At 38.4% G+C, this 26,870-nt stretch overlaps 1 protein-coding gene across 4 annotated transcripts in view; it reads right to left on the minus strand.

The window, feature by feature from the left end:
• The window catches only part of LOC115219855 (inositol polyphosphate-5-phosphatase A-like), a 269,689-nt gene that overhangs the window by 164,796 nt on the left and 78,023 nt on the right, over positions 1-26,870 (minus strand). For 3 of the 4 annotated variants that reach the window (XM_029790146.2, XM_029790144.2, XM_036509752.1), the window contains exons 2-3: positions 19,737-19,772; positions 9,780-9,821 (exon numbers count right to left, since the gene is read on the minus strand). In XM_029790146.2, the coding sequence (XP_029646006.1) occupies positions 9,780-9,821; positions 19,737-19,772 (78 nt within the window). The remainder of the gene's footprint in view (positions 1-9,779; positions 9,822-19,736; positions 19,773-26,870) is intronic. The other variant, XM_029790145.2, reaches the window with a different exon arrangement.

The following is a 26,870-nucleotide window of genomic DNA, read 5'->3' on the forward strand; positions in this document are numbered from 1 at the left end:
AAAACTACTTCTCCAAGTTTCTCACGCACACACACACACACATACACGTACACACACATGTACACACACGTCTGCCCTTGTATTCATTAAAACACTTCATTTATGCAAATCATCTCGGCCAACAAATGCTTTCTACTCTGTTTCTTTTGAATATGTCTAAATGTCTTGTCAGTGGGAGATAAGGTGGGACAACCGTCCTCTTGTCTTCCAACAATCAGTCTTTTCCTCAATGGCATGTCAATCATGGAGAACTGGAGAACTCTTCATTCGGGAGATAATGTCATCTTCTTAGTCTGAATTGGTGCCAACTGCCACCAAGTGATTGTTCTACCTTCCCAAGAAGTGGAGATAATTTCCAGAAACCAAGAATCTGTTTTGTATGGTATTTAATAAATCTATCTTCATCATAGTTGTTCAGATTCATGCTGCTGACCACTCTAGCTATTTTCCTTAACTCATTTTCGTTTCATATATATATATATATATATATATATATATATATATAACGGGAAGATTTATGAAAATAAACAAAAGACGAAGGCAGGTGGAGTACAAACAAACAAATGTATTAGTATGGTGCTCAGGAATAGAAATAAAACAAGTCTTTTACGTTTCGAGCCTACGCTCTTCGACAGAAAGATACACAGAAAAGAAACTAGGAGAGAAACAAGGAGAGAAAAAAATTGCGTGTAGGGGCTAACGATCCACCATGGATATATATACATATATATATATATATATAAAGTTAATCCAAACATGAAAACACAACAACATGAGGACATGGAACAAGTATAGTATTATTGGACGCTCAGGAAAGAAGGAAAGAACGAGGGTTTAACGTTTCGAGTGGAGCTCTTCGTCAGAAACATAGGAAAAGGAAAGATCCAAAGAAGGGAAGACGGTGGAAAAAAAAAAATCACCAATGGTACACACGCGGTCACATTTTGAATATATATATAATTATAATTAATGGCTCTGAAGGAACAGCCTCGATGTGCTAGAAGTAGATGTCAAATGACTCTAAACTACTTCAATTTGCATGCCGTTAGCACAGGTTGAATGTAAATTGAAGTGGTTTAGAGTCATTTGATATCTATTTCTAGCATATAGGTGCCATTTCTTCAGTGCCCTTAATTATAATTATATATAATTATACATTTATATATTGATTTCACCTATATGGTTTTGTTATTATATGCTGGCTACTGATAAAATCATCAAGTTGTTAACGATGTTATCCTTAATTATGTATACATATATACATGTGTATGTGTGTGTGTGTGTAATGTTTTGTACTAATGAGTATACATCAATTAGCATGTTGATGTGTTGAGTAAAGCACCAGAACAGTATGGGCTACCTGATGTCATCTGCAGTTGGGATATATTTCCTTTGGATCTACTTCAGGAATTCTGCAGGGTTAGTTGAAATAATAATCGATTAAGTAAGCAGAAGATGGAACTGGTATAACTCTTTGTTTTATACAGTGACCATTTCAACCCATCCTGCATCTGTCCCTTATGGGTGGGATCATACTGTGCATCATACTGTGCTGCATCGATTTTGCAGTCTGGGTCACATCAGGTACATTCATACATAGAGTGGTGTATCACTTCATTTGAAGCAGGCAAATTGCAACATGACTGCCCAAAATCAAGATCTTTAGTGATACACCATTTTATGTATGAGTCTACCTGATGCGACCCAGACTGCAAGATTGGTGTAACATGGCATGATGCACAGCATTCCACCTATAAAGGACAGGTGCATGAAGGGTCGAAATGATTATTGTACAAAATAAAGAGTTATACCAATTCCATCCTATGTTTACTTAATCGATTTATATGTATATGCCTCGCCTGGCCCCCGTGCCGGTGGCACGTAAAAAGCACCATCCGTTCGTGGCCGTTGCCAGCCTCGCCTGGCCCCCATGCCGGTGGCACATAAAAAGCACCATCCGATCGTGGCCGTTTGCCAGACTCGTCTGGTACCTGTGCCGGTGGCATGTAAAAAGCACCCACTACACTCATGGAGTGGTTGGCATTAGGAAGGGCATCCAACCGTAGAAACATTGGCAGATCAAACTGGGCCTGGTGCAGCCTTCTGGCTTCCCAGACCCCAGTTCAACCGTCCAACCCATGCTAGCATGGAAAGCGGATGCTAAACGATGATGATGATGATATATATATATATATATGTGGAGGCGCAATGGCCCAGTGGTTAGGGCAGCGGACTGACGGTCGGAGGATTGCAGTTTCGATTCCCAGACCGGGCGTTGCGTGTGTTTATTGAGCGAAAACACCTAAAGCACCACGAGGCTCCGGCAGTGGGTGGTGGTGACCCCTGCTGTACTCTTTCGCCACAACTTTCTCTCACTCTTTCTTCTGTTGGCCTGCTTGCTTAGCCAGCCGGGTGGTGTCATTTGAAGGCTAAAACAATGCGAAGCGCATTGTGACCAGCGATGTGTAGCAACATCTGATAGCTTGTCAGTCACGTGATATATATATATATATATATAAGGGTAGAAATTGATATTAATCAATTAAAACCAGTTGCTTAGCATATTTAAAAATCCCAAAATTAAAAGTTGTGTTACATACAAAATTAAGAGAATTAAGAGGAATGACCTCTAAAGTGGGTGATTTAATGTCTATTAGGTGTCCACTTTAGTGGTAATTTCTCTCAATTTTGTGCGTATATATATATATATATATGTTTAGCATATTAGGTGTCTACTTTAGTGGTCATTCTTCTAAATTTTGTATATATATATATATATATATACAGGGTGACCCAAAAGTAGGTTGACAGTTATTCACCTATCTCTTTTGCATTCATATATTAGCAGTTTGTATCTTAATTATAAAAAAACATGAAACCATTATTCTGTGTTAATTTAGTTAACTGTATGATAGAAATTTAAATGTAATAAAATGATTTGAAAGAAATTTAAAGTGCCTACGTGATAACTGTAGACCTACTTTTAGGCCACCCTGTATACAAACACACGCGAGCGGGTAAAAGAAAATACAGGCAGATCAGTCAATTAGGCTTTTATTCAACATATTCCCCCCTCAGATTCATTCACTTACTGCAGCAGCCCTTCAGTTTTTCTAAGCCCTGGAAAAGAACTCGGAGGGTTGAGCCTTCAACCAGGCAATTCACAATACCCTTAAAGCCAAAGACCTTTCAGCATCCCCTTATATATGTGTATATATATATATATATGTATGTGTGTGTGTGTGCATATATATATATGTATATAAAAGGCGGTGAGCTGGCAGAAACGTTAGCACGCCGGGCGAAATGCGTAGCCGTATTTCGTCTGCCGTTACGTTCTGAGTTCAAATTCCGCCGAGGTCGACTTTGCCTTTCATCCTTTCGGGGTCGATAAATTAAGTACCAGTTACGCACTGGGATCAATGTAATCGACTTAATCCCTTTGTCTGTCCTTGTTTGTCCCCTCTGTGTTTAGCCCCTTGTGGGTAGTAAAGAAATAGGTATTTCGTCTGCCGTTACGTTCTGAGTTCAAATTCCACCGAGGTCGACTTTGCCTTTCATCCTTTCGGGGTTGATAAATTAAGTACCAGTTACGCACTGGGATCAATGTAATCGACTTAATCCGTTTGTCTGTCCTTGTTTGTCCCCTCTGTGTTTAGCCCCTTGTGGGTAATAAAGAAATAGGTATTTCGTCTGCCGTTACGTTCTGAGTTCAAATTCCGCCGAGGTCGACTTTGCCTTTCATCCTTTCGGGGTCGATAAATTAAGTACCAGTTACGCACTGGGATCAATGTAATCGACTTAATCCCTTTGTCTGTCCTTGTTTGTCCCCTCTGTGTTTAGCCCCTTGTGGGTAGTAAAGAAATATATATATGTATATAATGATACATATGTTTCGAGTGGTTATGCAATGAGTGGTTATGCAGTTCTCCACTTTCGTCAGTTGCTTCAAGCTTGAAATGACCGACAAAAGTGGATGACTGCATAACCTCTTGAAAAGTGCAGATCATTAAATGCATTCAAAGTACCAATTATTGGTTTCTGCGATTGTTCAAATATTACGAGACTCATATTTCTGACAATCTGTTCTACCTTTTGCATGGATAACATAATTACTAAGCAATATGGCAGAGGAGTGAAATGTCGATCTAAACATTGACTCTGAAATATCTGGTAATGCATTCTATTAAATGTAAGTGTGTGTGTGTGTGTGTATACACACGCACGCACACACACATACACTCACACACACACATACATGCAAATATACTTATACATACATTTATAGATAAACACACACACACATACATATACATATGTACATACACACACACATATACATACATACACATATGAGGAAAATGCGGAGGAGGACAGGTAGAGAAGGAGATTAGGAGGGTTGGCTTCAGAAGGAAGGACACCCAAAACAGGGCAAGATGGCAAGATGGTGTGAGGGTGGTTGCTATGGCACTGAGATAGATCCGGCCAACCCTGTTAACGGAGATAAAACCCAGATTCAAAACACTGGATGATGATGATACACACATACACACACAAATAGACACCCAAACAAGACCAGTCTGCAACAACAGAATTGATACCAGTGCTAGTGTCATGCAAAAAGCATGGGAGCAGGTGTTATATAAAAAGCACCAATACACTCTGTAAAGTGATTGGCATCAGGGACAGCATGCAGCCATAGAAACTACAACAGGTAATGGAGCCTGGTGCTGCCCCTGGCCTTACCAGCTTATGTCAAACTATGATCCAAAGGCCGCTGAGGAAGCTAGGGGTAGAGACAGCTTGTGAGGCTCATACAAGTCCCATACTATGATGAGGCCCTGGTTGCTGGTTTCAAACATAGATTTAGTTACATGTCTATCTCTCACCACACCATGAGAAAACGTCTTTCTAAAACTTATGTGGTTCACACCCCCAGGTTTTCTAAATGCTAAATCTTGCATAGGTGGGATCTTCCTTAGTTTAGTAAATTGGATTGGAAGCACTCCGTCGGTTACGACGACGAGGGTTCCAGTTGCTCCGAATCAACGGAACTGCCTGCTCGTGAAATTAACGTGTAAGTGGCTGAGCACTCCACAGACACGTGTACCCTTAACGTAGTTCTCGGGGATATTCAGCATGACACAGAGAGTGACAAGGCCGGCCCTTTGAAATACAGGTACAACAGAAACAGGAAGTAAGAGTGAGAGAAAGTTGTGGTGAAAGAGTACAGCAGGGATCACCACCATCCCCTGCCGGAGCCGCGTGGAGCTTTAGGTGTTTTCGCTCAATAAACACTCACAACGCCCGGTCTGGGAATCGAAACCGCGATCCTATGACCGCGAGTCCGCTGCCCTAACCACTGGGCCATTGCGCCTCCACAGTTTAGTAAATAAGCATATTTCAAACACATAAATACAGGAAAATTTTTAAGAGACATACTTTGTTTGTTTTTGTTGTGTTCCTAACATTTAGAAAATCTTAGCAAACAGATCTAAACCAGGCACACAGACAACCTGTTTGTGTAGAAATAATGCTATATGCCCACTGACATGTCGATGTAATACAAAAACTGTCATGAATGAGGTGGATGTAGTCTCAAAGAACCCCAGTAGAGTGACAAGTGTACAGAAGTATATGCGTGCAACAGAAGGCCCTTTTAACATGAAATACAACAACTAAAAGTCTTTGTTTAATATTCAGGAAAGATTTAATGTCACAGTATTGGCAAATATGAATATTGAAAGAAAATACTGCTCAATATAACATCAAGTGGAGTCTACAAGGAAAGAGTAATCCTCAACAGCAGTTGGAGGTTGCAGGCTGTGTTTAGCAGAGAAAAGAATCATGCTGAAGAACTCCCCCACCTAGGGGCATACACAAACTTTAAAATGTCTCTTTTTTTTTCTCTTCTTATACAAGGTATGCCGTAGGTATAAGGATTGGATCTTCTTGCGTTAGTAATTCTCTCAAAATAAACAAAGAATTTATATTATCCACCACACCCAGAATCTACATACACATTTACACAATCACACGTTCTAAAATTAACCCTTCCCTGCCCCACATCTCCCATGCACTTCTATCCACCCTACAATCAAATATCACATAAAACTGGAGTTCACATCGTTCCAGGTTCAGTCCCACTGCATGGCTCCTTGAGCAAGTATCAGGCTGACCAAAGCCGTGTGAGAGGATTTGATAGATGGAAACTGAAAAAAGTCTGTTGAGTGTGTGGGTGTGTGTGTGTTTGCTTGTCTTTGTGTATGTGCTTGTCCCCCACCAACATTTGACAACAGGTGCTGGTTTGTTTATATCCCCAGAGCTTAGCAGTTTAACAAAACAGATTGATAGAACAAGTACCAAGCTAAACATTTTCAAAGGTCGATTTATTCAATAACTCCTTTAAGGCAGTGCCCCAGCATGGCTATAGCCCATGCTGAGGCACTGCAGTCCACAAGCAAAAGACGAAAGACTTGAAAGCTGATATGTAGGTCACTAGCTAAAAGAGACCCATTTTATGTGGTGTGACAGAATGGTCAATTAAGGCTGACCTGTGGCTAAAGAACACCAGCTTCACATGTCAAAAATAAAAGACACTGTTACACCATTACCTTTCTGAACACAAACAAAAGGTCTGCAAAACTGTCCCCTGAAAGTTGAAGGGGACTTCAATACCACAAACATACATCGCTGGGCATAAAGGCACCTGCCTCAATACTATTTCTCTGCTCAGCTCAGGGGTCTTACCTTGCATCATGTAACTCGGTAACCTCACTGGTGTTGGTGCCACATCAAAAGCACCCGGGACACTCTGTATAGAGGTCAGCATTAGGCCAAAGCAGATCATTGAGCTTGGTACAGTCCTCCGGTTGACCAGTTCTTGTCAAACCATTTAACCCATTCCAGCATGAAGAGTGGACATTAAATAATAATGGTGATGATGACACAATGGTACGGTACAAACGCCTTCGGGGTTTGGGTGTGAAAAGCCACCAATGAATATGCAACACATGTATGTGCATTGTGTATGTGTGCATGTGTGTATATATATATATATATATACATATATACATATACATATATACATATACACATATATATATACATATATACACATATATATACATATACATATACACATATATATACATATACATATACACATATATATACATATACATATAGACATATATATACATATACATATAGACATATATATACATATACATATATATATATATATATATATATATATATATATATACACATATACATATACACATATACATATACACACACACACACACAGATATATATATATATATATATACATATACACACATATATATACATATACACACACATATATGTACATATACACATATATATATATATACATACACACATATATATATATACATACACACACAATGCTTTATTGACTAAAAATAACTAAACTATATTCTATAACACTAACATACTTGAATACTAAGCTACAATCTTGCTACTGAGAGAGAGAAAGAGAAAGAGAGAGAGAGAGAAAGAGAGAGAGGGGGGTATTTGAAGGAGAGACAAACAGACAGACAGAGTGAAGAAGTATTTAAGAGCAGATGGAAAACAGAAGTTTAAAGAGCTCATTGATCATGTATCTGAATCGCCCGCCCACCCACCCCTCCTAATCCCCACCCCCCTGGCCCATCCCCCCTCACCACCATTCCGCTGATGCTGATTGTGTCGATGGAATGAATGGTGGTGCTGAATACATCATTCATCTCAGATAGTTGCTACAACAACAACAACAACAACAACAACTGCAATGTCTGAAGCAACAACAAGAATGATAACTACAACATTCGCACAGATTTCGGCACACAGTCCTGCTTGTGGAAATTCCTCCCCAAAAAAGTTTTACTCCATTAAACATTTCTGGCAACAACAACAACAACGACAACAACAACACAGTGATGGGTTTGTCCTTCGTCTCTCGCTTTATGAAATATACTGTTTACTTTGTTAATTTACAGCTATTTTACTACAACGCAGAGAGACTGACAGATGCACGCACAGACGCAAACACACACACACACACACATCACAAATAACACACACACACAAGCATCACAAATAACACACACACACACACACATCACAAATAACACACACACACACACATCACAAAAAACACACACACACACATCACAAATAACACACACACACACACACACCACAAATAACACACACACACACATCACAAAAAACACACACACACACACATCACAAAAAACACACACACACACAACATCACAAATAACACACACACACCACATCACAAAAAACACACACACAACATCACAAAAAACACACACACACACACAACACACACCACCACAAATAACACACACACACATCACAAAAAACACACACACACACACACATCACAAAAAACACACACACACATCACAAATAACACACACACACATCACAAATAACTCACAGATATGATAAAGATTTATAAAGATTTTCTTTGCCTTTTTTTTTTACAAGATACGTGCACATTATCATCACCAACAGTAGCAACATCATCATTATAATCACCATCATCATTGACATCATCATCGCCAGCATCATCATCACCACCACCATCAATGTCATCATCATCATCTCCACCATCAGGCAGGTGTGAATGTGTGTGGTTTCTGTATTGTAGAATTCAGTTTATCTATTTATTTATTTATTCTGTTGGTCATTGTCTTTCTGGTATGGAGCCATCATAGACAAGGTGAACATAGACAAGGGAAAGTTATGTCCAAATACGTCCCAACTGACAGTGCTAATGTCTTCCCAGAATGGAGAGACTTCTAAATTGGTCCAGAAGAATTTCCTGGAAAACATAATTCAAGGAGAAATGTTTCCTTCCAGCTGAGGAGTTGATAAAAATCCAAAATTCCACAGAACATCCAGAAGTGGCATAATAATAATAATAATAATAATAATAATAATAATAACAATAATAATAATAATAACAATAATAATAATAATAACAATAATAATAATAATTATTATGGTTTCCAAATTTTGGTACAAAGCCAGCACTTTTGTGGAGGTGGGTAAGTCTACTACATTGATCCCAGCATTCAACTGGTACTTACTTTATTGACCATGCAAGGATGAAAGCAAAGCTGACCTCAGTGGCATTTGAACTCAGAACGTAAAGACTGACAAAATGTCGCTCAGCATTTTGCCTGATGTGCTAACGATTCTGCTAGCTCACCACTTTAATAATAATAATAATATTAATGATGATATAATAATAATAATAATAATAATAATAATATTAATGATGATAATAATAATAATAATAATTATAAATCTTTTCTACTCTAGGCACAAGGCCCGAAATTTGGGGGGAAGGGACCAGTCAATTAGATCGACCCCTGTATACAACTGGTACTTAATTCATTAACCCTGAAAGGATGAAAGACAAAGTTGACCTTAGCAGAATTTGGACTCAGAACATAAAGTCAGATAAAATATCGCTAAGCATTTTGGCCAGAGTGCTAACGTTTCTTATTTCTTTATTGTCCACAAGGAGCTAAACATAGAGGGGACAAACAAGGAAAGACAGATGAGGAGGAGGAGAGGAGAAGAAGAAGAAGAGAAGAAGAAGAAGAAGAAGAAGAGGAAGAAGAGGAAGAAGAGGAAGAAGAAGAAGAAGAGAGAAGAAGAAGAAGAAGAAGAAGAAGAAGAAGAAGATTTTAAATGCAAAATTTACTGACCTTTTGAAATTCCCGTAGCCATAATTTTAATGTATTGTCCGGCTGCAATAATAATAATATAAATATTATTAATAATAATAATAATAATAATAATAATAATAACAATGAAAATAATAATAATAACAATAGAAGTTTAGTGGAATGAATTACATAGATATAATTATCAAGGACAAGAATGGAAAGTGAGATGCTTGCAGTTCGTTGAGACGGTGATTAATGACACAATTTCTGTAAGATCCCAGATGTCTTGAGTTCTTCTAAACGGCAATACATCAGCGCCGAAAGGAGGCAGAGGAAATTATCAAAGAACAAGTGTCTTGGAACTGAGATAAGCAGGATGCAAGATGCGAAATTAAAAATAGAATCTTTAAGAAACGAAGCCCTGTTTCGGTCTCAATGGACTGCGGCCAAGCTGGAGCGCTGCGTCGATGGGTTTTGTTTTAGTTGAACAAATCGACCCCTGGAATGTATTCTATCGGTCTATTTAGCCAAACTGGTACATTGCAGGAATGTAGACTAACCAACAATGGTTGCCAGGCAATAGGGAAGCAGACAAACACAAACACAAAGTCATACACACACACACATATGATGGGAATATAAAGACATACACACACATGTACAAGTGTACATGTGTGTGTATATGTGTATATATATATATATATATATACATGTGTGTGTATATGTGTATGTATATATATATATATATATATATATATATAGGCGCAGGAGTGGCTGTGTGGTAAGTAGCTTGCTTACGAACCACATGGTTTCGGGTTCAGTCCCACTGCGTGGCACCTTGGGTGAGTGTCTTCTACTATAGCCTTGGGCCGACCAAAGCCTTTTTTGAGTGGATTTGGTAGACGGAAAACTGAAAGAAGCCCGTCGTATATATGTATATATATATATATATATGTGTATGTGCATGTTTGTGCGTCTGTGTTTGTACCCCCAACATCTCTTGACAACCGATGCTGGTGTGTTTACGTCCCCATAACTTAGCGGTTCGGCAAAAAGAGACCGATAGATTAAGTACTAGGCTTACAAAGAATAAGTCCCAGGGGTCGATTTGTTCGATTAAAGTCGGTGCTCCAGCATGGCCACAGTCACATGACTGAAACAAGTAAAAGAGTAAAGTGTATATACAAATTAAAACTACGCTGATGAATTTGCAGATGTTTACATTTGTAAATATTAACGAGCGAAACCATTGGTACGTAGGTAATCGTTTTTTTATTTCATATATTTTCATTTTATCTTGCTCATTTTTACATTCCGGTGTTTGCTGGGATTTTTTCTTGAGAACACACTCGCAGTAGTAAGGCGATTTGACATCTATCTTTAGCATATTAGGAATCCACTTTGGTGTTCATTCCTCTTATATTTTGTATGTAATATAATTTTTAATCTTCAGATTTTTTAAATATGCTAAGCCACTGGTTTTTTTATTTCTACCCTCATTATTTAATTTCATATATATATATACATATAATTGTTGTGTCTGGGAAGAGTTATACTGCCTTAATATCTAACACACTCACTGATTCAATTTCCATTCATTAATTATTTATATTTTTTTTATTTTCTATTTTTCCCTTTCCAAAATTTTTGTTGGTTTCGCAACCTTGTCAATGGATGTTGATTCTGTCCGTTATGAGAGCTGTGTTCCGATAATGGACAGAGTCAACATTCATGGGCAGGGTTACAAAAGCAATGAAAATTTTGGAAAAGAAAAAATATAAATAAGAAATGAGTGGGAATTGAACCAGTGAACATGTTAGATATTTTTTGTACTCTAGGCACAAGGGCCAAAATTTTGGGGGAGGGGGCCAGTCGATTAGATCGACCCCAGTATGCAGCTGGTACTTAATTTATCAACCTTGAAAAGATGAAAGACAAAGTCGACCTTGACAGAATTTGAACTCAGAACAAAAAGACAGACAAAATACCTATTTCTTTACTACCCACATGGAGCTAAACACAGAAGGGACAAACAAGGACAGACAAACGGATTAAGTCGATTATATCGACCCCAGTGCATAACTGGTACTTAATTTATCGACCTCGAAAGGATGAAAGACAAAGTCGACCTCAGCAGAATTTGAACTCAGAGCGTAACGGCAGACGAAATACTGCTAAGCATTTCACCCAGTGTGCTAATGTTTCTGCCAGCTCATCGCCTGAGTGAGTATGTTAGCTATTAAAGCAATATGATTCTGCCCAGACACAACAAAATTTGTTTCAACACACAAATTCACATAAAGAATCTTGCAAACCAGATACAAAAACACACGCACACACAATGGGATTCCACACAGTTTCCATTTATCAAATTCACTCACAAAACATTGGTTGGCTTGGAGCTATTGTAGAAGATACTTGCCTAAGGTGCTGTACAGTGGGACTGAACCAGCAACAACAAGGTTGCAAAGCAGGCTCCTTAACGACATGGCCAAGCCAAGCCAAGCCTATATCTAATAAACCATTTAGCTATTCAACCATCTGCCTAATGATTCATTCACCCCCACTGGCCATCTGTTTACCCACCTAACCATCCATCCATTCATTCAACCAAACATTCATCCAGCTCACCATCCATCAATATTAATCAAATCATCCACTCATTCATCAGATGTCCATCAATATAAACCTGGGGGGGGGGTATCAAATGGTTCAGTATATATAAGAGCATTGTAGTTCACTTGAAGCATTGAAGGATAGACGTAGAATAATAAATGAATGGGAAATGAGGAAAGCTTCTAAAAATGCAGAGAGGGAAGGTGAAGTAATTTTATGTATTTCAGGTGCAAAGGCCCATCTTCAGAAGAATATAGTCAAAGAAATGTGTGTCTATCTCTTCTCATTTATTAATTGACTTCTGTTTAGTGCATGAGTGGCAAAGACAGATGGTTGCTGGTAAAGATTCTAGTGAAATATTTTCACAGACCAAAACACAAGACTGTAATATAAAGCACTGGCAGAAACGTTAGTAGCCGGGTGAAATGCTTAGCAGTATTCCGTCTGCTGTTACGTACTGAGTTCAAATTCTGCCGAGGTCGACTTTGCCTTTCATCCTTTCGGGGTCGATAAATTAAGCACCAGTTACGCACTGGGGTCGATGTAATCGACTTGATACCTATGTCTGTCCTTGTTTGTCCCCTCTATGTTTAGCCCCTTGTGGGTAATAAAGAAATAGAAATAGGTATTTCATCTGCTGTTACGTTCTGAGTTCAAATTCCGCCGAGGTCGACTTTGCCTTTCATCCTTTCGGGGTTGATTAACCCTTTCGTTACCAACCCGGTTGAAACCGGCTCTGGCTTTGAATACAAATGTATTGTTTTCATAAGGTTTTGAATTAAAATCTTCCACCAATCCTTAGTCACAATTTATATTCCTAACACTAGCTGAATGATAACTAAGTTATTTTAATAAATTCTTTGTTATATTTAAAGTAACTGGAAGAAACACAGAGCATTTCAACAGAAATACAGTAACAAAAGGATCAAATAAGTACCAGTTATCCACTAGGGTCGATGTAATCGACTTAATCCCTTTGTCTGCTCTTGTTTGTCCCCTCTATGTTTAGTCCCCTGTGGGCAATAATGACAAATATAAAGTACACGCACACCACACATTTTCAAACACATATACATACCACCCTATATATATATAAACATACACACACATATAGATACATATGTATATGTATTCTTTTATGCTTTTACTTGTTTCAGTCATTTGACTGCAGCCATGCTGGAGCACTGCCTTAAAGGGTTTTAGTCGAAGAAACCAACCCCAGTACTTGTTCTTTGTAAGCCTAGTTCATATTCTATTGGTCTTTTTTGCCGAACTGCTAGATCATGGGGACGCAAACACACCAACATCAGTTGTCAAGCCGTGAGAACAGGATTGGGAAGTAAGAGGTAGGCATAGTGTATGAAGGAGGAAATGTGAGGACGAGATGTAGAGATGTAGACTGGTTTGTTGGGGCAGCGCGTGTGAAAAGCTTTCTTGTTACATGTGGGTAGAACACACAGATTGGGGGTTAGCAGATAGCAATGATACAGTGAGACAGGGTGAGTGGGTTAGGGGCTAATGGATAGCAATGATACAGTGAGATAGGGCCACCTTTTCTAATCTTCTGCCCCACCCTCAAATGCTCTAATTACCTTCTGGTACCTTAAGGGTTTACTCTGATATTACTATCATCATTATCTTCCCTTCTTGCTCCATTCTATTCCAATTATTCCCACCTGCCCTAATATAATGCAGTGTATTCATATATGCCCTGTTCAACAATGAACTTGTGCCTGTCCCTTATCTCATACTTTAATCTCTCAACATCTATTATAAAGCCTCCTCGCTCTGTACAGCATTCACTCAGTCAAGGGGAAGTCCTTTAGTTTTGTGGGTTACATGGTGACCTCATTAATGCTGGGACTATGAAAATAGCACCCAGTACATTAGGAAGGGCACCCACCCATAGGAGTTTGGCTTTAGCAAGGGCATCTAGTCATAGGAGTTGGTATTAGGAAGAGCACCTAGCCAAGGGATTGGCATTAGGAATGGCATCTAGCCATAGAGGTTGGCAGTTGAAAGGGCACCTAGCCGTAGTGGTTGGCATTAGGAATGGGACCCAGCCATAAAGATTGGCATTAGGAAGGGCACCCAACCATAGCGGCTGGCATTAGGAAGGGCACCCAGCCATAGCAGTTGGCATTAGCAAGGGCACCTAGCCATAGGGGTTGGCATTAGGAATGGGACCCAGCCATAATGATTGGCATTAGCAAGGGCACCTAGCCATGGGATTGGCATTAGGAAAGGCATCTAGCCATAGAGGTTGGCAGTTAATAGGGCACTTAGCTATAGAGGTTGGCATTAGGAAGGGCACCCAGCCATAAAGATTGGTATTAGGAAGGGCACCCAGCTATAGCAGTTGGCATTAGCAAGGGCACCTAGCCATAGAAACCATGCTAAAGCTGAGACAGTGGAATAAGACAGGTTGCCTAATCTATGCCAGCATGGAAAGCAGACATAAAATAATGATGATGATGATGATATATAATGCCATCGTCATAACCATCCTTCAATCAATATGTTAATCATCATCATCATCATCATTCTCACCACTACAGACAACATCAACATCAACACCTTCGCACACATATTTTCCCCCATACAATCGAGAGTTTGCTAAAATCTTTAGAAACAGAGTTTGTTCAGTTTCTTTCGATTACATAAAAAGCCAACAGCTCTTGGAGTGTCTCGGTGAATAAAAAACTAAATCAATAACAACAGCAGCAACAACAACAATAATAATAACAATAATAATAACAATAATAATAATAATAATAATAATAATAATGATAATAATAATAATAATGTGATATCTTGCATAGCTTTACAGCTAAATAGTGGTAACAGTGGCAGTGGTGTAAAACATTCACTGCCGCCCAGTATCACTTTACGGAGAATCACAAAAATAATGGTAATTTAAGCCCCGAGTTGCAGACCACACCTTACTTTCAACTCTTCAGACATGAGCCTACAAACGAAGACGTCTATGTTGTTGTTACTAGAGCAGCTCATCCCATTACACCCAAACATTGTAGGAAGTGGAAAAGGAAAGAAAGGACAAAATGAATAATGGAATCCGGGATATACAAAGAAACAAAAAAAAAAAAGGAGAATCTAGAATGATTAAAGCTAGAATAGCTAATGTGTAATGCTTGCTGAAAGTGGGTTTACTCGGGGTTAAACAACAGCCTTCGATAACCAACAATTGAGAGAAAGTTGTGTTGTGTTTGTTTAAGAATCAGGCCGTGGCTGTGTGGTAAGAAGCTTGCTTTCCGATCTTGTGGTTCTGGGTTCAGTCCCACTGTGTGAGTGATTTCTACTATAGCCTTACTGTAGTGTCTTCTACTATAGCCTCAGGTCAATCAAAGCCTTGTAAGTGGATTTGGTAGACAGAAACTGAAAGAAGCCCATCATATGTGTGTGTGTGTGTGTGTGTATATGTATATATGAGTGTGCATATGTATATATGTGTGTGTGTGTATATATATATATATATATATATATACAAGTGCGTGAGCATATATATATATGTATGTGTGTGTGTATAGGTGCAAGAGTGGCTATAGGCACAGAAGTGGCTATGTGGTAAGTAGCTTGCTTACCAACCACATGGTTCCAGTTTCAGTCCCACTGTATGATACCTTGGGCAAGTGTCTTCTACTATAGCCTCGGGCCGACCAAAGCCTTGTGAGTGGATTTGGTAGACGGAAACTGAAAGAAACCTATCGCATTGTGTGTGTGTGTATATATAATATATATTTACGTATCTGTGTTTGTCCCCCCACCATCGCTTGACTACTGATGCTGGTGTGTTTACGTCCCTGTAACTTAGTGGTTCGGCAAAAGTAAACCAGGGATCCACAATAGTGTTTTAATGGCCCCTGAAAAGTTTTTGCTTTAGATGCATGTATTGATATGTATTGCAAGAAACAGCAAGGTTTCTTTCTATGACATTTTACACAGTTCAACCTATAAAAGCTAATGTGTGAAAAATAAAAGAAATTTTGACAGAAGTTTCTACAGAACTAGTTTTTTAAACATTGAATGGCTATGGAGGTCCACCAGGATAAAATAGTAATCAAATCGTTGAGAACCCCTGCTTTAAAGGGTCACCATTTCAGAGGCTTGTCTTCACAATCACACTCTTTTAGTCATCACTCAATATTCATGACTAAAGCTGAAGATAAGCATGGAAACCAAACTGAAGATAGCAAGTATGGCTTTTTAAAAATTTTTACTAACTTCTCCTTTTTTGAAGATCGAATGCTGAAACTGGTGTATTACTGTATAATAGCACCTGCAATTCTAGCATCCACTTCAGCCTCCTGCGTCCCATCGCTTGTGGATATGGCCTGAAGATTCTGAAACTTTTCCACTGTCCTCAGTGATGTTCACCTAGCATGCATGGTGCACTGGAAGGACTTTCTTGAGAGGACCAATGTCTCAGTCTTTGCAACACTCATTCTCATTCCTGCCTTACATCACTCTGCAACAAACCCATTTAGTGCACACAGGAAATTATCTTCTGACAAGCCAGATAGCACTGTGTTGTCTGCAACAACTATCAGCCAACAGATCCAACACACACTTCACCATACAACACACAGGCCTCCCCCTTCTTTTCATCACCTTCCTTGCTTCCGTATTTTCAAACTTGATAAAGAGCCAATGTCTGAAACATTGATAAATTGTTTTCCTTTTCAACACTGACTTTACTTTTTTTTTATTTTTTATTATTATTTTTTTTTTTGGTGGGGACGGATTTGGAATTTTATATTAATGAACTGACTCTAGTCCTAAAAGGGCTTTACAAATGAATCTGAGCATTAATTTGGGCATTTAATCCGATGTATATACAAATGACTAAGTTAACATTTCCGTTTTGATGCCCTGAACTTTGTTTTAAAGAAGCCCTATAATGAAATATAGAACTGTTTGATCTCACATATGGAAAACATTCTACAGAATCAAAACATCTCTTCACATTGAAGAAAAAAAAATAATAAAATATCTGAAACAGGAAATAGACAAAAAAAAAAGAATTCTTTTTAAAAAGTGATAAGTTTAAATTTTGTGTAAGTGATAATATGCAAATGTGTAACAGAATTGGTGAAGCTCAGACTAAAAGAAACTACAGCAGTTAATCATGGAAAGATTAGATGTTGTGTATTTCAGGCAGCTTTGAAAGAAATGATGCCAGGCTACTGAAGCAGAATTGGCAAGATTACCAACCAACATGTGGCTCCATCATATCACTTAACTAACCATGCAGTAATTTAAGAAACTCACATCCGCTCATATAATCCAGTCAAATCTCACCTCAAACATATCTTCACAGATTTTTCAAAAATTCACATTAAAAAAAAAAAATAGAAAAAACTTCCCAAAAATGTTGATAACATGAGCCACTGAAATGAGAGTATGTGTCGGGCAAATCTCTTTACATAACCCAACCAAAACTATTTATACAACCCAGCCAAACAAGTTCATAGAACTCAACCAAACTTCTTTACATAACCCAACCAAACTTATTTATGCAACCCAGCCAAATTCTACTTATATATCCCAGCCAAACCAGTTCAGATAACTCAGCAAAATTGTTTCGCTGAGCCTGTAAAACCTGTCCCTTGATGTCTAAAATACTAGGCTTTTTGCATTTTGGATTGTATTCACATGGGTGAAATTAAATGCTTTTTTGTTGTTTTTTTTTTGCTGTGGCGAGATACCCGTTTTATTGTTAACCTCACAATATCATATTAAGAAATCTGTAATACAGTAACAACAATGAAATTTGAATTAATGTAGTCTGCAAGCCCAGCACCATAATCTCACGGATAATGTGCTTTGAATAACCAAGTCTTAAATCTCTCGGATACCAGGATTTGAGATTTCCATATATAGAAATCTTCATCTCTGTCTGATCATCATCATTGTTTAATGTCCGCTTTCCATGCTGGCATGGGTTGGACAGTTTGACATGGAGCTGGCAAGCAGGGAGCTGTCCAGACTCCAGCTGTCTGTTGAGGCATGGTTTCTATGGCTGGATGCCCTTCCTGATGCCAACCACTTATCAGAATGTGCTGGGTGCTTTTTTATGTGTCACTGGCATGGGTGCATTAACACAGCACCAACACGGGTGTTTTTTAAGTGGTACCAACAGGTATGCATTTAAGTGGCACCGGCACCTGAAACAACAAGTCTGTATGTGTAGAAGACAGCGATTTTACTTAGCCTAACGTGTCTTATCAAATACAGCAAATCACCACATCTCCTGGTCAAAGCAGCTCCAGTATGATGATGATGATCATCATCATCGTTTAACGTCCGTTCTCCATGCTAGCATGGGTTGGATGGTTCAACCAGGGATCTGGGAAGACAGAAGGCTGCACCAGGCTCCGGTCTTATCTGGCAGTGTTTCTACGGCTGGACGCCAACCACTCCGTGAGTGTAGTGGGTGCTTTTTACGTGCCACCAGCACAGAAGCCAGTCGAGGCGGCACTGGCTTTGGCCACGATTCGGATGGTGCTTTTTACGTGCAATGAGAGGCTGGTATGCATGGGCAACTGCTGGTCTTCCATAAACAACCTCACCCGGACTTGTCCCTCACAGGGGAACTTTCTAGGTGTAATCCCTCAGTCATTCATGACCGAAGGGGTCTTAACTTCTTCGGCAATACACTAAATATTTTCACAGATTTTTAAATACAATTTCTTACAACATTTAATTATATTAATGTAACGGGATTTTCTTAAACAACAAATGGCTATGAGGGACCATTCAAGTGAAATAGGGAACTAAGGGGTCCACAGGTAAAAAAATGGTTGAGACCCACTGATCTAATTGAAGTGACAGTTAGCCATGGTGATGACAGGTGTATGTGAATAAGCTAAATAGATGCTGTGGCCATTCAACTGTGACGTTAATTTACTGAGTGATAGATACATCCTCGCTCTCTCTCTCCTGAGTGCTCACTCACACACATACACAACAATGCTATTATCATTCAACTATAATGTTAATTGATTCTGAGTGACAGATACGAACTCTCTTTCTCACTCTCACACACACACACACACACTTATACATCAATTCTGTGTTCAATCAACTGTGATATTAAATCGATTCTGAGTGATAGATAAATCCTCTCTCTCTCTCTTTCTCACTCACTCACTCATCAATGCTGTGTTCATTCAACTGTGATGTTAATTGACTCTGAGTGAAGTGATAGATACGTCCCCTCTCTCTCTCTCTTTTTCATATCAATACTGTGTTCATTCAACCGTGATGTTAATAATCGTTACGTGACAGATAATGTCCTGTCTCTCGTGCAGTGATATTCTTTATCATTCAGTGAATAAGAAACAAAATGAAAGTCCTCACATGAGTTCGATGTTTTGCCTTGTGACAGCGACTTAACTGCAATGAATAATGAATAATGAATAATGAAGATGGAGGCAGCTTAGAACGGTTGCTCAGCGATGATATTGATTTGTTTTGAGTAGACACACAGACAAGATTTATAACAAAGCAAGTAAATTTTCTTAATTACCCCTTAATTACTAGTAATTAAGGGATTTCCGTAACTCAGGATATTTCTCTGGCATTTATGCATCATGTATGATACACATTCTCAATTCTTTTTCAATTGCCAGAAGAACTTGGGACTTGTAAAAAGAAGTCTCCATATGACTCAGATATTATGAAACAAGGGCAATCTAAAAATCTGAAAACCAGCATGATGTTTGGACAAATTTGTGAAAATGCTGTGGATAGCAAAGGGTTAATTCTTTGTTGTATTTAAGAAGAAATTTGTTGTGTGTCCTTGTAATGTTTTCTCTTTTATTCCCCTTGTGGCACATAATAAACAATAATAAATTATTGATTTTGTTGTTCAACTCATTGTCTGTCCTGTGTATTACATATGATGGGACATATTTCCTTGGCATCCATGTTATGTTTGTTCCTTCTTGAAAATGTTTGTATTTCTTGCTCAAAAACGTTAGTGTTTCTCAAAGCCGAGCCAATGAAAGCAGAAGAGGAGGTAACTCTTTCATTACAATGTTATAATTAATTAAAAAAACATTCTCATAACACTGTCCCCCTTAAGGAAAAGTAAGTTTCACAGAAAATTGATAATACAATTAACATTACAAGCATAACTGCTAATAAGCTTGCTAGGATGGTACAGCCATCAAGTTTTTCACGATACGAATAAAAAGACCAGTAAAAGAAGAGAGAAACTCGACTCTTATGAAAGGAAAGCTTTATATTTCTCAGAATGTATGAAAAGAGAGCTAACCGTAAGTCTGCAAACAAGCATGGACATTAAGGACAAACTTACGAAGATGCTTTGGATAGGCAAAAGGTTAATATAAAATATCAAATGGAAGTGGATTAGATAAATTACCCAGGCGCAGGAGTGGCTGTGTGGTAAGTAGCTTGCTTACCAACCACATAGTTCCGGGTTCAGTCTCATTGCGAGGCACCTTGGGCAAGTGTCTTCTACTATAGCCTCGGGCCGACCAAAGCCTTGTCAGTAGATTTGGCAGATAGAAACTGAAAGAAGCCCGTCATATATATATGTGTGTGTATATATATATATATATATATATATATATGTATATATATATGTATGTATGTATGTGTGTGTGTATGTGTGTCTGTGTTTGTTCCCCCCCCCCAGCATCGCTTGACAACCGATGCTGGTGTCTTTACATCCCTGTAACTTAGCGATTCAGCAAAAGAGACCAATAGAGTAAGTACTACGCTTACAAAGAATAAGTCCTGGGGTTGATTTGCTCGACTAAAGGCAGTGCTCCAGCATGGCCACAGTCAAATGACTGAAACAAGTAAAGAGAGAGTAAAGAGGTCAAGATACTCTTATTTTAGTTAACTTTATTACTTTCTAGTTAGAAGTACCATAACCAGGAGTATCACAGAACAAGAGGGAACTTTACTGCTTGAGAGAGCTCTACTGCCCTTAACAGACAGGAGTACCATACAACAGGAGGGAGTCTTTTGCTTCAGCTTTTCATAGTGAAGAGTACCATAGAGCTAGAGGAACCTTTTACATTTCAGCTAACTCAGTAAATGCTGAGAGAAGAGAGTAACAGAACCAAAGATAACTGGTAACCCAGAAAACACTGACAGCTGCAATCAGTTTACATCCCAGTCACTGACATCGAGAAAGTCTTTAAGGAATCTCATAAACATTACATCACTGCTTCTCCCAGCACTAAAGTATAGTCCTATCTTGTCCCCACATTATAACATAAGAGCCTTCTTCCTTGCCCTCATATTAAAATACAAGGTTCTTCTACCTAGGCCCTACATTAAAATATGGGATTTTTCTTTCTTGCTCCTACAATAAAATATAAAGTCCTACCTAGTCCCTAAATTAATATATAAGGCTATTCTACCCGGTCCCTAAATTAAAATATAAGGTCCTTCTACTGGGTCCCAACATTAAAATATAATGTCTTTCTAACTGTCCCTAGATTAAATTATAAGGCATTTCTATCTAGTCCCTAAATTAAAATATAAGGTCCTTCTACTTAGTCCCTACAATGAAATAAAGGTCCATCTACCTAGTCCCGACATGAAACTTTAGGGTCCTCCTAGATTGTTCCTGCAATAGAATATAAGGTTCTCCCTAATTCTTACACTAAACTGTGAAGACCCCCTAGCTAATCCCTAAATGAAAATATAAGGTTCTTCTACTTAATCCCTATACTAAAAAGTGGACTCCTCCTAGCCTGTTCCTTCACTAAAATATGGGGATCTCCTATCTTATCCCTGTCCCTTCACTAAGATATAAGGTCTTCTAAACTTGTCCATACACTAAAATATTGGGTCCTTTTACCTTGTCCCTGCACCAAAAAATAGTCCTTTTACCTTGTTAAACAAAAGAATAAAATATCTAACAAGCCTGACGTAATCTCTTAGTTTGGGGTTCAAATTTTGCCTCATCCAACTGATATTTCTCACTCTCTGGGTCTCACCAAAATAAAATACGTGTTACTGTTGTAGTGTCTGATGTTATGTTTGTTGTAACACAGCCCAACTATGATACAAATAGCAACCAACATGAGGACAGAAAAAGCAATCTAGTTGGCTGATAACACCTACCAAGAACTGGTCAGGATTGTGATGACCCATTCACTTTTGATGCCAGTATGGAAATTGGATGTGCAAATGAAAAATAATAATGTTGTTGTCTTCTTCTTTTAATCAGGACTCACGCCATTAGCCACAAAGAATAATCTCTAATTCAAGCCTACTCTAAGCTACTAAGAATGTGTGTGACAACTTAAGATCCACCCACCGCACGCTAAAGACTGGTGGTTGCACGGGCGCGAAAGCTACGTTGTTATCCTCATTCCGTAAACTGTGGCTTTTTAACGGGTTAAGAGCTAAACCATCCTGGGGTACATAAACCATCCTGGGGTACAGAGGATTCGCAATCTAGACTAGGGTCTGAAAGTTTACCACACCATAGTGGGTTACACCACGGTTCCTCTGCTTTGTGGCAGAAATAGGATGAAAGAGTGAGAGAAAGTTGTGGTGAAAGAGTACAGTGGGGTTCATCACCACACCCCACCGGAGCCTCGTGGAGCTTAGGTGTTTTTGCTCAATAATACTCACAATGCCTGGTCTGGAAATCAAAACCGCGTTCTTATGACCGCAAGTCTGCTGCCCTAACCACTGGGCCATTGCACCTCCACTGATGTTGTTGTTGCAGTTATTGTTGTTACTCCCACAACACTGGGATTGACAATCGCTTTTATTGTTGTTGCTGAGACCTCGATCAGGCATCATTTAGCAGAGCTATAGTCAAAGGTGTTGCTTACATGATCATCCTACCTGTATACAGGTGTTAGGTATCCCAGGATACCTTTACCTGACAGCTGTGTTCACTAGGTCAATAGTTCAATAAGCTAACATGACAACATAGTCACTCAATCAGTTGTTCAATACTCTACCTTGAGACAGCATTCACTAGGTCAGTAGTTCAACACTCTAACATGACACTGTGATCATTAGACCTCTAGTTCATACCTAAACAGAACAGGGTGTTCACTAGATCATTAGTTCAATACCCAAACACAACACTGTGTTCACTAGACCTCTAGTTATATACCCAAATATAAGTGTGTTCACTAGATTTCTAGTTCAATACCTTAACATGACATTGTGTTCACTAGATCAGTAGTTCAATACAAAAACCTAAGGTGCTGTTTACTAGGTCAGTAGTTCAATACTCTAACATGACACTGTGGTCATTAGACCTCTAGTTCAATACCCAAATATAAGTGTGCTGGTGGCACGTGAAAAAACATTGAGCATGGTCATTACATGGTCATTTTATGTGCAGGTGATGGACATAAATGGGTTTTGAGTGGGTGTATGAGAGAGACAGAGAGGGAGGAGTGATATAGGAGAAAGGAATAAAAAATAAGAGAGTGGTAAAAGGGTAAAAGTGAGAAAATAGAAATAATAAAGTTAATAAAATAAAATAAAAGTAAAGGTAATGAGAGATATATCATAAAAGGGTTTTGTGAGTGAGTATGGATGGGAGAGAGAGGAGAAAGGGAATAAAAATAAGATAGAGGTAACAGGGTAAGAATAAGAATAAAAATAAAAATAAATAAAAGTAAAGGTAATGATATAGATATGTCAGTATTGTTTGGGGGTTAGAGGTCAAACATTAAAGTTTCAGTAGAGTTGGGGTGGAAGGCCAATTTAGGTAAGGTTATAAGGACAATAATTTAGTGCAGGTATTTAAAAATTGTATTTCAAGCTTAATAGCAATAAAATGATATGAAATAAAGGATTAAGAATTGAAATTAATACACAAAATTAAAATTTTAAAAAACCCACAAAAACTAAAAATTAAAAGTTACTGAGTTGAAACTAGGTAGTTTCTAAGATACTTATATTGATGGAGAGGTAGGGGAAAAGAAGAGAGTCTACACACACACACACACACACATAGAGATATGCAAAAATTTACATTCAGATGAATATGGTACCTAAGTTGAGGCACCAGAATTTAGTACGGTATTTCAAAATAAGGTGATTAAAATCAAAATAAGCAACAAGGATATCCAGAGCTAATGCAGTACGATCGTTTCATGCAACTCCATTTAATTGAACAATGCTATCATTACATCAATTTAAATGCAGTACAATCCTCAGCTGCATAAAGACGTAGAATTTAATTAAATTAAAACAGATGGACACATTAGTATAATTTTAACTAAAATCTCCAAGACGGTAAGGAGATACACAAAGAACATGCTTAGGTAATTAATGTAATGACTGCACTGTTCAATTAAATGGAGTTGTTTGAAACGATCGTACTGCATTACCTCTGGATATCCTTGTTGCTTATTTTGATTTTAATTACATAGAGATATGTGTAAAATATATAGGGTAGCAAATATTTTTAGAAATTTCACTACCAGTGGCCTAGCATGTATAAAAAGTCAATATATATATATGTATATATATACATATATATACATATACACACATACATACACATATATATACACACACATATTTGTACATATATATATATATACACATATTTGTACATATATATATATACATATATATACACATATTTGTACATATATATATATGCACATATATATACATATACACAGACATATATATATATATATATATATATATATACACATACATATTTATACATATATATATACACATACATATTTATACATATATGTGTATATATATATACACATATATACAAATATATATAAACACATTCTGGTGTAGGCTTTGACCTGGCTGGCTTTTGAGGTATCGTCCCACCCATGTCAGCATGGAGCATAGATGTTAAATGATGATGATGATGAGATGATATATATATATATTATATATATAATATATATATATATATATATAATATATATATATTATACACACACACACACACACATTCATATTTCCTCATGTTGAACTGTCACTACCCTTTTTCTTCATCTCTGTTTCTGTAAATTTGAACTATGCACACTATATAATATATATATATATATATATATAGGCACAGGTGTGGCTCTGTGTGAAGTAGCTTGCTTACCAACCACATGGTTCCAGGTTCATTCCCACTGCATGGCACCTTTGGCAAGTGTCTTCTACTATAGCCTTGGGCCGACCAAAGCCTTGTGAGTGGATTTGGTAGACAGAAACTGAAAGAAGCCTGCCATGTATATAATAATAATAATAATTGTGTACAGTGCTCAGGTGCACTACAACTCATCTAAAGTGTATATATAATCAGGTGTAGTTTCGGCGGATTTCGGAAAGCATGAGGGCCTTAAAAGATGCAGTGTCATGGCAGTCAACAACTGACGCAGGCAGTTTATTCCATGCTTCAGCAACTCTGAGCGTGAAAAAATGTTTCCGAAAGTCATGGGAGCTGTATTGTTTTCTGACTTTGTAGGCATGTCCACGTGTGTTAGACACATGGAGATCAAAAAGGTGTTCAGTGTTGTTGTTGGTGAGGTGGTTGATAACTTTGTGGGTGTTTACCAAGTCCGTCGCCAAACGCCGGAGCTTCAGTGAATCCATGCCCAGGGAAACAAGGCGCTCAGAATATGGTAGGTGTCTGATGGAGGGTATGCGTTTGGTTGCACGTCTCTGGACAGATTCCAGGAGGTCAATGTTCTGTGCAAGATAGGGGTTCCAAACTGATGATGCGAATTCCAAGTGTGGTCGTACCATAGCTGTATACAGTTTTAAATAGATGGCTGGAGAGCGGCTAACAAAAGACCTGCTGAGTGATGCCAAGACACCCTCGGCCTTCCTGACAATCTTAGAGATATGCTTTGACCAACGCAAATCACTGCTGACAGTGATGCCTAGGTCACGCTCGCAAGAGGATTTCTTGATATCAGTGTTGTGGAGGGAGTATGTGAACGCAGGGTTTTTCTCCCAAAATGCATGGTGGTACACTTGTCCACAGCCAGTTTCAGTTGCCAGTCTGTGATCCATTGCTGCATTGTGTCTAGGTCTGATTGCAGGAAAGAGTTGTAGACATCAGGATCTGTCCTCTTGATTTCAAGGTACAGCTTGATGTCGTCTGCATATTTCAATACTGTGGCATTCTTTAAATTGGCATCTATGTCGTTAATGTATGCCACAAACAAGAGGGGACCAAGGACAGATCCCTGTGGTACACCCGATGACATCTCATATGGTGTAGAGTGCTGTCCTAGAACTGTGACTACCTCCTTTCGGCTGAGGATGAAGGATTTCAACCAGTTAAAAAGGTCATCCCCCACACCCATTGCAGAGAGTTTCACCATAAGCCTTTTGTGTGGCACAGAGTTGAAAGCCTTAGCAAAGTCAAGGTAGACAACATCCACCCATGAGCCACTGTCAGTAATCTGAGTAATGTCCTCAAGGAACTCGACAAGCTGGTCACTGCAGCTGGAGTTAGGGACAAATCCATATTGTGAGGGTCGGATGAGACTGTGAGAG

The sequence above is a fragment of the Octopus sinensis genome, linkage group LG15 (assembly GCF_006345805.1).
Source record: "Octopus sinensis linkage group LG15, ASM634580v1, whole genome shotgun sequence".
NCBI classification, from domain to species: Eukaryota; Metazoa; Mollusca; class Cephalopoda; order Octopoda; family Octopodidae; genus Octopus; species Octopus sinensis.